This window comes from Rhodnius prolixus, unplaced genomic scaffold, assembly GCF_049639745.1.
Source record: "Rhodnius prolixus isolate KJV_2025 unplaced genomic scaffold, Rpr scaffold_11, whole genome shotgun sequence".
Lineage (NCBI taxonomy): Eukaryota > Metazoa > Arthropoda > Insecta > Hemiptera > Reduviidae > Rhodnius > Rhodnius prolixus.
Genome location: NW_027411625.1, coordinates 14,769,108 through 14,782,575, shown reverse-complemented (window position 1 = coordinate 14,782,575; position 13,468 = coordinate 14,769,108). Strand labels below are relative to the sequence as shown.

The 13,468-nt window shown below is 32.5% G+C and overlaps 1 protein-coding gene across 2 annotated transcripts; it reads left to right on the top strand.

Annotated features, from left to right (window-relative positions):
• The first annotated feature begins 312 nt into the window (after nt 1-312).
• Nucleotides 313-13,251, top strand: LOC141459285 (uncharacterized). Of its 2 annotated transcripts, XM_074138177.1 has the most exons (7): nt 313-586; nt 883-1,126; nt 2,420-2,576; nt 3,908-4,160; nt 7,650-7,760; nt 12,159-12,267; nt 12,659-13,251. In XM_074138177.1, exons 3-7 carry the CDS (start codon nt 2,479-2,481, stop codon nt 13,186-13,188), a joined length of 1,101 nt encoding a protein of 366 aa, XP_073994278.1. In that variant the 5' UTR covers nt 313-586; nt 883-1,126; nt 2,420-2,478; the 3' UTR covers nt 13,189-13,251. The 2 variants fall into 2 exon arrangements, with proteins under 2 accessions (XP_073994278.1, XP_073994277.1); XM_074138176.1 differs by lacking the exon at nt 313-586 and having other exon boundaries at nt 634-1,126.
• The last annotated feature ends 217 nt before the right edge of the window (nt 13,252-13,468 follow it).

Here is a 13,468-nt window from a genome sequence, read left to right as displayed (position 1 = left end):
ATCGAGGCTCGAGTCACAAGTAACAGTGTTGTTTATATCCCAGACTGTTTCCAACGCTTAGCACTCAAGCGCTAATGTTGAGATTAAATCGATTTTTTATTCAAATTAATAAATAAATTCGATATAAAAAATATTGGAAAATATTTAATAATAATAAATTAAAGAATAAGAAATTGATTATTTTTAAATGCTAGTTTTATTTAAATGTGAGTCCATGCAATAATAGAAACGGCATTCTTTCAAGCCCGCCCTCTGAAGATAAACAAAGACTTTTCTTTCTCAAACCACAAAAATGGTAAGGTCTAAGCGGATCTAGAGGCTTGTGTGAATCCAAATGGCGCAATCCTTCCTGAAAAAAATGAATAAGTTACATAGGAATTACTCGTTTTTAGGTCTCTGAAGTAGGAATATAATGCTTTCTCAATACCGGACTATGTGTGTTATTTTTATTTATTTATTTTTACAAAATATCTCAAAAACGAAAAATCGTCTGATGAAATGTTTTATTTCGATTTGATCCAACCTGGAACTCCGACTGTAATTTAGCGATCTGAAAATTAATTGAAATTGCTGAAAAGAAAGAAGTGTATGTATTCAAATCAGATTTTATTTTTCTTATATGTATGGGCAAAAATTAAATGCGTGGATTCATAATTGAATAAATTAATTTAAAAATCTATATTAAATTAAATTGGTCCAGGCTTCTTTAGCCTGATACAAATCTAATTAACCAATATTTAATAATTACATTACGTTTCTTAGTAACAACATAGAAATTAGCATGTTCATTTTTTAAATATTAGTGAAGATATCTAGATAGTCTAAGTTGAAACAAGATAAAAAGTTTAATCAAATATACATATATATATAATGGCCTTTAAGGTAACCAACTATGATCACGGGTTAGAAGAAATTAGCGAATTTTTTAATTGCGACGAGGAAGCGATAAAAAAACTTTCTGGAGAAAGATTATTTTATCCGAATAAAAGGCCAAAAGAAAAACGTGCCTTGAAAACACGATGGGAAACCGAAGGAATACTCGGCATTGATACAGCCTGTCATCGAGAACAAATAAAAACAGTGTTCAACTGGTGTAATCGAACTCCAACATTGCCTGACTTGAAAGGTAAGTAGTTTCGTGCAGTAATTTGTCATATTCATTGTACCTTCAGTTTCTAGTCCTTTTTTGCATTGTATCTAGCATTGGAAAAGCATTGCTATCGTGTTGAATTTTTTGAAAGTGAGTTCACTGGAAACAAATATGTCGCGGTTCATTGAATACAAAAAAAAAGTCGGTATAAAACTACTTTGGACACCTTTTTTGTACACTACAAAAATAGAAACCAATTATTTTGGTCTCCCATCTTACCTAATGGTGCTTATTCCTAAACTCTCATGACCGCGTTTGATTAGATTACATTCTTCATTCTTGGCGGTATGGCCAGGAAACATCTGTTCATCGCCCGTAGTTCTATGGAAAAACCCATAGAAACAAATCATAATTTTCATACATTAAAAACATGTATCGAATTCTAGTTAATGCACAATAACGAATTGCGCATCTTGTGTCTGTCAATGTAGATTTTGTATAGTGTAAAAGCTAAAATATGGTGCTCCCTGGTTTTCGTTGAACTTCTTTCAACAAAAAGTACAATTTCATTCCTGGTACGTGTATAATGGCTTATTAAACTCGAAGTCGCAGGACCTAGTGACTGTGCCCCAGCCAACAAATTGATTTTTCGGTTCAGGTAGAGAATCCATTTTGAATCCAGAAGAGTCGTGGAGCAGTAAAAACATCCTCTTTACGGCAAAAGGAGCTCCCCTTCCCAACTGTGGCGAAAAAATGAAACTATTGTCTCTCGATGTAGACCCATAATTCAGATTCTCCAAGGCTTCCACCTTTGAACTCAAGTCAAACATCATATCATCAGAGTCGACCTACTAAAATACCACAATCTACTCATCGACTCCGCCGACAAAGATGGTGCATGGCGACCCACTAAGACATTAAACATTTCAGGTATCTTATCAAGGGCACATTTGCTTTGAAACTAAGAAAAAGTTTTTCCATGCCAGTTGCGGCACTTGGATTTCGTGTCTCAATTAACTACAGAGATAGCGGCCAAGAGAACTTGGTGTTGTAACGGACTAGAGTTTGGCTGAGAATTCGCTATACCCAAATAGTTGCCCACATAAACTATCTTTGCTGGTTCGATGTGGATTTGGACTGTTGGTGACAGTGATGTTCGGGTACTCACTGGAACGCCAGATCTCTAAAGAAATAGCCAGTTCACTTCTTCGAATGGAAACTGAAAGTCGCACCTAATCCCCGCAAAGAACATCTGTAAATTAGACCCATAAGAACCGCAGTTGGAGAAAGTCGCGCGAGCAATTTACTGTAGATTGTTTCGTTTTCCAGTTCATCAAATATATCCATTTTTGAAAACTGTGGGATTTCACAGGAAGAAATGCTACCAAATGATCAAGCGATATTATGAATTCAGATATAAAATGCTTGATGTATTTGAAAACCGAAACCCTTATTCAGACAGAGTTCAAAACGTTTGGAAAATTCTGTAAGTTTATTTATAGACGAGAATGTAAGAAAATTCCGCACATTTTTCATAAAATTAAGGAATGGTGTGTTTGCAAAGCTATTAAACTTAGTGCTGGCAAATTAGGATACCATTTTCTGTAACGTAAACCCATCACAGAGACGACAATCCATGCCTGTTCCTTACCAAAAAATAAAAAACATCTCCAAACCTCAATTTTTCTGAAACATTTCTAATTATACCAGTTATAGTGTTAACTTTTCTCTATATTTTGGTACAGAATCCATTTAAATCGGTACAATACGAAGAGAGATATAGAGGTGTGAAATTTGAGTGATTTACAAAACCTCTAAAATTAAACCTCCTATATCTCATGAACTAATATTACTAAAACATTTCTATTTATACCAGTTATAGAGTAAACTTTTCTCTTCATTTCGATAAAGAATTCATTAAAATCGTTACAATACGAAGAGAGATACAGAAGTTTGAAATTTGACGGATTTACAAAACCTGAACCAGTGCACCAGTAATAGAGCAGAAAAGGAACGGCAAAGAGACGTAATTCAAGCCTCCTAGCTCCCCTATTATTATTATTTTCATTATTATTTTTTTTTTTTTTTTATGATTTAAGGCGCGTCAACATCTAAGGTTATTGGCGCGCGGAGCTCTTCTCTCGTTACAGACAACACTGTCCATCACCGGACAGTGAGCTGTAAGAAGCTCCGAGGAATAGAAAATATTATTATTATTGTTCTCCACTAAGTACAAAAGGAAATAAGAATACGGAATCATCGCACTTGAACCGTACCGTATTTTTAGAGTATGGTTCATTAATCTGGTAGGAAGAAGGAATAATTCCAATTTCAGTCATTGTTTAATTACTTTTTCCAAGCTTTTCACTTAGGGACTAGGTCATCTTGAAGTCTTTGGGACATATTTTACGTACATTATAGTTATCATGTACATCAATTTGTATAAAATTAGTTTGCAAAATGATTTACCTTATGTTAGTGGCAGTTGATAATATTATTTATCATTGTTATTGTAAAGTTGGGGTGTGTTCTGAACTGTCCGCTTATGAAATTTGCATTATTCTTTCTTCCTATTGTATATTTATGTTTGTTCACGGTAGGCATTGATTGAAAAAAAAGTGTAGTTCCTCGTTTGATGTAGATATTTATAAACAAATAGAGCAATAACGTTTAATTAAAATATTTGTCTAAGAAGAATCTAAGAATTGAATTAGTTGTGCAGAAGCGTATACAAGTGCAATTTTAAGAATTATGTTTATTTCAGTTGGAAAAGTGCAGCAAGTGTTCACAAAGTTCTTTCTCTTTGTGTGTCCACAGAAATCTAGCTCCTCTGCTGGGATTTACAAATAATAATGCACTTGTCATGTATGTAAGCCTCAAGCTTCGAAATCCTGAACAGTTTCATCTTATAGACAGTGTACGACTATTTCTTATGGCAATCGAAGTGTGTAATATGCAGATTGTCGTACCGCAAGCGTATGAATTTGTCGTAGATGCATCAAACTTACGTACGTACCACATGGCGTACGAACATCGTAAATTTATCAAAACATTTATCAGATTCCTTCAGGTATCATCATTTTTTACGCATTAATTTAGCTTAAAAATTACTTCCTGCGCCTGAACGGCTGAACAGCCAGCTGGTTTGGTCTTTCTAAGATATAAAGCACTGGATCATCCTTACCACTACAATCTCGTCTATCTTCCTTGAGCGTATTGTAGCGAGTTGAACTGGCCCATATCTCAAAGAGGTGGTTCTGCACCACAAAACAAACAAACAAAAAGTTAAGCCTAAGTCCACAGATGTTTCCAACCCTTTAGCACAAACTACAATCTAACCATTAATCTAACTATTTCTCTGCATCACATATAAAGGCTCGTAACTTTTTATTTTGATAGCAGGCCCAAAGCTCCAATAATTTAAAAAAAAAAAAATACAGTAGAATGAAAAGTAATTTTTCTAAGCTTTTCAATAATAATTTTCAACCAATACAATTTGTTTCCACAGAGTTTGGTTAGTTTTATTGGTAATAAAGCTCACTGAGGGTATTGGGAGCCTTGGAATAGTTAAGAAATAATGTCCTTCCATTAAATGCTTCTAAATAAGCCCGTTGTATTTACTTAAAAATTGGAAGGTAAGTTTTAAAACGCGCCATCAATTAGAACTGCAACAACAAAATAGATTATTGAAAGATACTGTAAAGTATGTCTTGCCTTTTCTTTTTTTTAATGTATCGAACTCTGATTAGTTAGATGTAGATCTTGAAATCTTGTCTTTCTTTATTTGTCAAACGTTTAAAAACTGCCCTTGTCAGTGGTCATGAGATTGCCAAGTGAGGGTTATATAATGGGCTAGGATACTGCTGGACAATTCTCTCGATTTTCACCATAAGTTCACAAGAACAAATGATGCAAATCTAATAAGTTTTCGAAAAATTTCTCATCACGTGGGCTTATGGTTTGGGAACCATAAGAAAAAAAAAGATGCATAGTGACTTCCTACAATAAGTATCGTATACTATTCTTGAACTCGAAATCCCATAAGCATTGCAAAGTGAGTACCTTACCGTAAGGTACATAATTGTACATAATTTCCTAAACTCACTTCATAATTTTGACTCTTCAAACTGACTCTTGTGCAAGCAAGTGATCACGTAAGCAAACCTACCAAAATCTCAATTGCGTCCTACGTAGGAAAATACTTAATTGTTTTTAGCCCGAAGCTGTTCCGTGTCCACCGATGCTTCTCTAATTAATTAACGCTCCAAATTTTAATATTTATGTCTTTCATGCTTTTGAACTGTACAGGTTAAGCTGGGATGGCCCATCACTGCTTTTCAGGAAACAGAAAGCTGAAGAGGTTCCAAAGCCCAAAGCATTTCTAACGCCGACGTCATTCATTTCGCCATCTTCATTACTAAACACGCCATGCGTTGTCCTCTCAGCAATAGGAGTTCTACATTCATTCCTTCCTGTATTCCTGAAACCAACATCACTGCAGCATCTTTCATGCAAGGCTTGCTGCTTTAGCGCTAACTTACCAAGGAGTAAAGACCATTTTTATGAAGTCATGAAATGTTGCATAAAAAAAATTGTGTTGCTAACTGGATAACCTTGTCTTTTTTCGCATGTTTTGAACTCAAGTTTGCTGGCTGAAGATCTTAAAAAATTCAAATTGTTTCTATTTGCAAAACGTTTTGGCACGAATATATGCTAACATTAATGATACTGATACGGTACACAGGTGTGACATGATTCAGTGTAATATTTAGTTGTAGTTAAACTCAGTTGTGGTTATAATGAAGTAAATGCAATGGCGGCGTGATACCACTTTCTTCTTGAATGAGTGCTACAACATAATTTGGTTTTAAGTTATTTGTAATTAATTGAAAGAGGATAATGATATTTTGTATTGGATAGTATATAAGAGGATAATTATTTTTTTGTTTTGTTTTAACTCTAAATATTTCTTTAGGTTTTTGTTTTTTCTGTGTCCAAAAAATTCAACTTATAACCATTTATATTTTCGCTTGGAAACAGTGCCGGGTATTGAAGAATATTTTTATTTGGTTGTCCAATAAGGGTGTTACGCCTCATCAGTAGAATCTGGTTGATGAACTTTAAATATACAACTTTTTCTATTGATGGCATTAATTGTAAAATGGAACCTTAATTTACTAGATGACCTTTTTTATTTTTTCTTTACCTGTCCTTTATTTGAATCTATAAGAATTATACATTTAAATCAGTACTTGATGGATGGTAATTAATGGCCTGACTGCCTCCTAAAAATAGATTCCATTAATAAATTAAATAATATTTACTACTTCACAATAAAAGCCTTAAAAAGAAAACTGTTAATAGCAGATACGCTTGAGTTTGTTTTATAAATTTATGTCAGCTCTATATTCCAAATTTTATACTACTACGAAATTTATACTTACATTTATTTCCCATTTTCACTTTCTTTCTCTAATCTGTCAGCATTCTATAATGGTTACTTTTTCTTTTAAAGTTATCTTATTTTCATGTTTTTATTTACATTAAATGTAACATTTATTAGCATGTTAGTATATTTTCTTCTTGACTTCTATTTTTCTTTACTCAGTTCGCCTTGGCTTAATGTGTACTTAATTTCAATTACTTGCTTAAGTAATATGATTTCAGCATGAAACTTTGATATCAGTTAAAATTATTGTGCCCCAGGTTTAATTTATTTTCTATATTATTTATTGTGTATAACGATCAGAATCTGTAAACTGTTTTATTTCATTTTATTTTTCTTTTGTGATTTATTGTACATTTTCAATAGGTAATATAATGTAGCGAACTCTTCTGTAATGGTTATAAAACTTATACACAGAATAAAAAAGTGAAGTGAAGTTTTTTCTGTGTCCATAATATTAAGATTCTTTGCTTTGAACGAATGGTCTATTTGTGGAAAGAATTATGATCTGTATTGCTAAATCTGTGTTTCTTTTTCTGTTTTCATCTTTCTTGACTTGTTTAATTCTTGCCTCCAAATGCTGTCCGGTGTACGTGGCTTTTCAGAGATGGCAGTTATTAAACTTGTATGTTATTCTCTTACTTGTATTTGGTTCTATTTTTGATCTCGTTTATATTGTGTTTCTTTGTGCTTCTGGATTTTTTATTAACCATTTTCATTAAAAGAAATGCCAAAAATCATGTAAAAATGTAACCTAAATCATATAGAAAGAAATAAATGACAGAGGAACAGAAAACAACGCATCCCACCTCACACCGGACAAGACCGAAGAAAAAAAGTTGAATATATATGCCCTACAACCAGTGGCCAAAATATTATAAAACTGCAATTTCTCACAAACTATTAAGGATTGCACGAACACATTTATTTATCCTAAACAATGAGGTGGCCACTACATAAGTAATAAATATGACCAATTTAACCTGACACTTTTTGCAGTTCCCAAATTGTTGAACATTGAGAATTACTGCCTCTACTGAAACACGTTCTTTTACCTGTATTACTAATAAATTTCTTGTATAGTAAAAAAAGGTAAAAAATAAGTTTTTCCAGAAAGCAATACCAATCAATGTGAGAGCGATTCATGTTATAAGAAATACTAAAAGAAGTTTATTCGTATGCCGTAGTTTGTTAGCCATGACAGAGAAATCATTTTGGAGGAAGGTAAGTCTGAGATTTAAAATCAATATTATTTTCATTTAAAGCAGGTTAAATAACATTACTACAAGTTAAATTAAAGTTTCCATTTGAAAGATGTTAAAGATATTTTAATTTATAAATTTTGCGAAATTTATTGATCAGTTAAATGAATAGTACCACAAATTTCTTCTATAATTAATCAAATAAATGTGAGCTTTATACATTATTTAAACATTTATACTTGTAGACGTTATTTAGCAGATTCCTTGCTATCATGCCCCTTGCATGGAAAATATAAATCATGGTGGTGATTCAATATTATAGTCATAGCAAAGAATCTTTCTCTATGTACAGAGAAGTGTGACAACTAACTCCGGCTCTGCTTTTTATGACCTAGCTTAACTCGTTCTTAATTTTAGGATGGCACTTAAATATTTAAAAGACCTCACGTTCTCTAAATAGTTTTTACTGACTTGCAGTTTATCAAAATTTAATGCCTTTTTTTGTGGTCAATAAGTAGTTGTTTCCTCCCTTGTTTAATAGTTGGGAGTCCATTTAATACTGCACCTAGAAAGGTGAAGTAGCAATTCTACACTAGTTTTTAAAGCTTCTCCGGACTTCTTTCAGTGTAGCAGTAAGAAGCATAAAATCCTAGACGAATTTCTTAGATAATGTTGCCTCCGAAAAAAGTGCCTAAGAGAATGTCTTAGAAAATGATCCGTAACATCTTGTAATCTACGGAATCAGGTCGGAGCCAAGCCTAAACTTTAAGAGCACTTTCAGAAACACGAAATCGTTTTTTTTTTTTTTTTGCTTTGCACTCTTGGTCTTAGGCATTTATCAATTTTTTCGATCAATCATTCACTTATGGCCCACCCATCTTGATTTATTCTATTTTGTACAATTTTTGTAATTATTATGCTGGAGGTTATAGTATTCGTACACGAACACTCCATTGTACATATGTATTTATTTGCATGTAATAAATAAAAATCTTTCATTCATTGATTTATTCTAATAGCCTAAACTGCGCAATCTTACTGTTTCGACTATTAAAATAACAAGTGCCTTAATCGCCTAAGACGTCTTTTTAAAACTGTCCGGTACGACAGTTGTATGACGGTTGATCGTCAAAAAGAGCACGAAAAAGCGTAAAGTTGAAAAACACCCAACTTTGACAATTTTTATCTATTTTTCTATAAAAGATAAAATTCCCAAATTTTCTTTAAAATACAGTCAAAATTCTACTTTATAACTGTAATTTTTTTGCAGCAACATTGATGAAATACAATAGATTTCGAGAAATAAGTTGCCGAAAATGAGCAAAAACGGCATTTTCAGAAATTGTTGTTATTGTTGTTGCTGCTACCTTTTTTGTAAACAACGTAGCGCCTAAACGCTTAAACCGATTTTCATGAATGAGGTGTCATTCGAATCGGAAATTTATGTAGATGTGCCTTTTAGGGGTGGATACGAACCTGGAACTTCCGCGTGGGAGTCCAGTATGCTAACCTCATAGCTAATCCCCGTCAAAAATTATTATTACTAATTACTCTGTAAATCTTGGCCCCATATTGATAAAATTTGGTAGGATGATAGGGTTAGGGCTCCCCTAGGTAACATTAAAGCGGCGATCAGCTCTTACACTTGTTAAAGGGAAGTATAGCAATCGTTTCAAATTATCGACACGTGAACCGATTTTCATGAATGAACTGTCATTCGAATCGAAATTTTATACAGATTTGCACTTTAAAAGTCTCGACTCTGTGCCTTATAAGGAGGGGAGTTCGCCCCACCCAAATAAGGCCATTTCTAAAACTATTATTAACAACATTTCTATAACCCCAAGTCCGATTTTGATAAAATTTAGCACTAAAGTTAAAGCTACTCTACGTGGACATCTTTTGTCTATAATTGTACAAAATTTCGTAAAAATCTATCGAGTAAGAAACGAGATATTTAGAGTTAAATTTTGAATCAGTGAAAACTTTGCAAATATCTCGAAAACTACTGGACAGATTTTTTTTATACTTTAACTGTATATAGAGACCACTTTTGTCTATAATTTTTAAAAACTCGTAAAATTCTGTCAAGTTGTAAACGAGATATTAAGAGTTAAATTTTGGTTTCGTTTGAAACAGTGAAATCTTTATCTTCAAATATCTCGAAAATTACTGGACAGATTTTTTTTATACTTTAACTGTATATAGAGACCACTTTTGTCTATAATTTTTAAAAACTCGTAAAATTCTGTCAAGTTGTAAACGAGATATTAAGAGTTAAATTTTGGTTTCGTTTGAAACAGTGAAATCTTTATCTTCAAATATCTCGAAAATTACTGGACAGATTTTTTTTATACTTTAACTGTATATAGAGACCACTTTTGTCTATAATTTTTAAAAACTCGTAAAATTCTGTCAAGTTGTAAACGAGATATTAAGAGTTAAATTTTGGTTTCGTTTGAAACAGTGAAATCTTTATCTTCAAATATCTCGAAAATTACTGGACAGATTTTTTTTATACTTTAACTGTATATAGAGACCACTTTTGTCTATAATTTTTAAAAACTCGTAAAATTCTGTCAAGTTGTAAACGAGATATTAAGAGTTAAATTTTGGTTTCGTTTGAAACAGTGAAATCTTTATCTTCAAATATCTCGAAAATTACTGGACAGATTTTTTTTATACTTTAACTGTATATAGAGACCACTTTTGTCTATAATTTTTAAAAACTCGTAAAATTCTGTCAAGTTGTAAACGAGATATTAAGAGTTAAATTTTGGTTTCGTTTGAAACAGTGAAATCTTTATCTTCAAATATCTCGAAAATTACTGGACAGATTTTTTTTATACTTTAACTGTATATAGAGACCACTTTTGTCTATAATTTTTAAAAACTCGTAAAATTCTGTCAAGTTGTAAACGAGATATTAAGAGTTAAATTTTGGTTTCGTTTGAAACAGTGAAATCTTTATCTTCAAATATCTCGAAAATTACTGGACAGATTTTTTTTATACTTTAACTGTATATAGAGACCACTTTTGTCTATAATTTTTAAAAACTCGTAAAATTCTGTCAAGTTGTAAACGAGATATTAAGAGTTAAATTTTGGTTTCGTTTGAAACAGTGAAATCTTTATCTTCAAATATCTCGAAAACTACTCGATTGATTTCGTTTATATTTTAACTGTATATAGAGACCACTTTTGTCTATAATTGTATAAAAATTCGTAAAATTCTATTGAGTAGGATACGAGATATTTAGAGTTAAATTTAGGTTTCGTTTGAAACAGTGAAATCTTACCATCAAATATTTCAAAAACTACTCAATAGATTTTGTTTATATTTCACCTGTATATGGAGACAACTTAAGTCTATTATTGTACAAAATTTCGTAAAATTCTGTTAAGTAGGAAACGAGATATTTAGAGTTAAATTTTGGTTTCGTTTGAAGCAGTGAAATCTTTAACTTCAAATATCTCGGAAACTACTCGATAGATTTTGTTTATATTTTATCGGTATATGGAGACAACTTGTGTCTATTATTTTATAAGATTTCGTAAAAATCTGTCGAGTAGAAAACGAGATATTTTGAGTTAAATTTTGGTTTCGTTTGAAACAGTGAAATCTTTGACTGCAAATATTCGGGGTTTTTTTCGAAATTAATTCCGCTTTCCTAAAAAGTTATTTGCGATTGGTGCGTTTTTAATGGATCATCCTGTATAAAATAAACTTATAATGTTTTTCTTTTCAACCTGTGATTAATAGTTTGATTATTACAGATTAATCTAAGTTAAATGGTGCGTTACTTGAACAAATGTTTTGTAAATGAAAATGGCCAGCATAAGGGTGTGTGACATCTAATAAATTCTAAAAAATGTTAATGAAAATTAATGCAGTAAAATGACTTAAATTATATCAATGCAGTACTTAATAATGAAATGATGGGTACTTGCTGATTTATGTACCTTTTGTCGTTTAATCATTCCTTATTCTTAACATTTTAAACTGTAAGTTTTTGTTAAATTTTGATATGCTATGAGATCCTGATTGTATAAATTTCCCTCATCTACGGCTTCGACCTAATTCTCCATCGAAACCGTAACTTCACTGATTTTTTTTTTTTTAATGAGGATTTGTCTCTTCTAACATTTAGAGCAAGCAACTATTCCACAGACATCCCTAAACCTCACTAATGGCTTAATTTTTTTAAGATTAAACTTGAACTTTTATACACAATTAGTTTTACCCTCTTGGAAGTGTTTGAAGTCAGCAGATTTTGCAAGAGATTAGACGAGGAGAAAAATTTTCAAATTTTTAGTTTCCATCAAATACTAAATATGGAGTTAGGGTATAGTACGTTCTCACGCTGACATATTAGAGTAAAGAATGTGTTTTAAAATTCAGCATGTATGATTTTTGCAGGTCTTCTTCTACATGGGTGAAGATCTCCAATCGCTATATGCGGTCCTGCCTCATAAGTACCTGCCTTGTGAACTACGAGGTAAGAAGGCCTCTATACGCTATTACGAAGGTGAGCAATACATAATTGTCAGTTACGTAGTGTGGGTATTTTATTTTCCAGACTGCAGCCTCCTTCTGAGGATGATTGCTATGCTGTACTCGGTTCTATGGAGTAGCAATATAATGAAAAACACAGCGTCACATTTATAAGGCCGTTGTCGAGACATTCTTTGTTATGTGCAGATGAGATGGACGTTAAATGAAGTTTTGAAAAGGGTATTGCTGTCCTCAAAAATGATATTGGAGGGAGCTGACTTTACAGAATAATTTTCCGAGTTTTATTCATTTTTAACATTGCTTTAATGAAATTTATTAAACTAACGCTAATCTTATAGAGCTTCTCTAAACCTCATTTCTTATTCATATCTGTAATTGATTAATAAAGTTTGATTAATTGTCAGTGATACTCCGTCAGAAATTGGAAGATTTATGGGGTTGGTTTGAAGAAGAGGAACTCTCATGGACCAGACTTGCTTATCATATTAGCAGCGCATCCTCGATCACCCCAAACACCACCACCACACAGTACGTCAGCACCCCAGTATTGAGTAGTTCCCCAAAACGAAGTTTTTCTGCCTCAGAAGAAGAGGAGGAGGAGGAGGAGGAGGAGGAGGAGGAGGAGGACGAAGAGAAGGAGGAGAACGAGGACGACAGTAGTCAGCTAAATACTGATACAGTAGTTAGCCAAATAATTGAAGATTTACTGAAGGCTGTATTGGAGGAGGTTTACACGTATTTAATTTTACAGTGTATTCCAAACTCATTGGAGAAAAACTTTTCCAAGACCATGAAAAGAATTAAAAAGTTTCATGCCAAGAATGCACAGAAAAAGCAAGCGAGATGTCCTGACTCTATGAAAGCTGTTGATTATATGACCGAGCTTAACACTTTACACCAACAGTGCTACAGACTGGACGTTACATTCGTCTGAAATTCATGATATAAATGATTGCAGATTTGTAAAGATTTCAATTAAATACAATAAAAATTAGTAAATGAGATATGCGTTTTTATTAATTTCTTTTTTTGCCTAGTATTGCATTTGCGCAATGGTTTCCAGAACAGAGTTTAGATGAAGATTTTATTAGTTTGAATACTAGAAACTAAAAAACTTCTAGGTTCCAAAAACGCTACATTTGCACTTCGAGACCATTTACTTTAGTGGCTTCCCTCAGTACTCGGACATTATATATTTGGTACATCAATTCCAA

What these genes read in the sequence shown, in the direction of transcription:
- LOC141459285 (XM_074138176.1), top strand. Translation starts at nt 871, where the DNA reads ATGGCCTTTAAGGTAACCAACTATGATCACGGGTTAGAAGAAATTAGC. An exon ending in AACATTGCCTGACTTGAAAG is followed by an intron (nt 1,127 to 2,419) that starts GTAAGTAGTTTC and finishes TTCGTTTTCCAG; the next exon opens with TTCATCAAATATATCCATTT. An exon ending in AGAAATCATTTTGGAGGAAG is followed by an intron (nt 7,761 to 12,158) that starts GTAAGTCTGAGA and finishes TGATTTTTGCAG; the next exon opens with GTCTTCTTCTACATGGGTGA.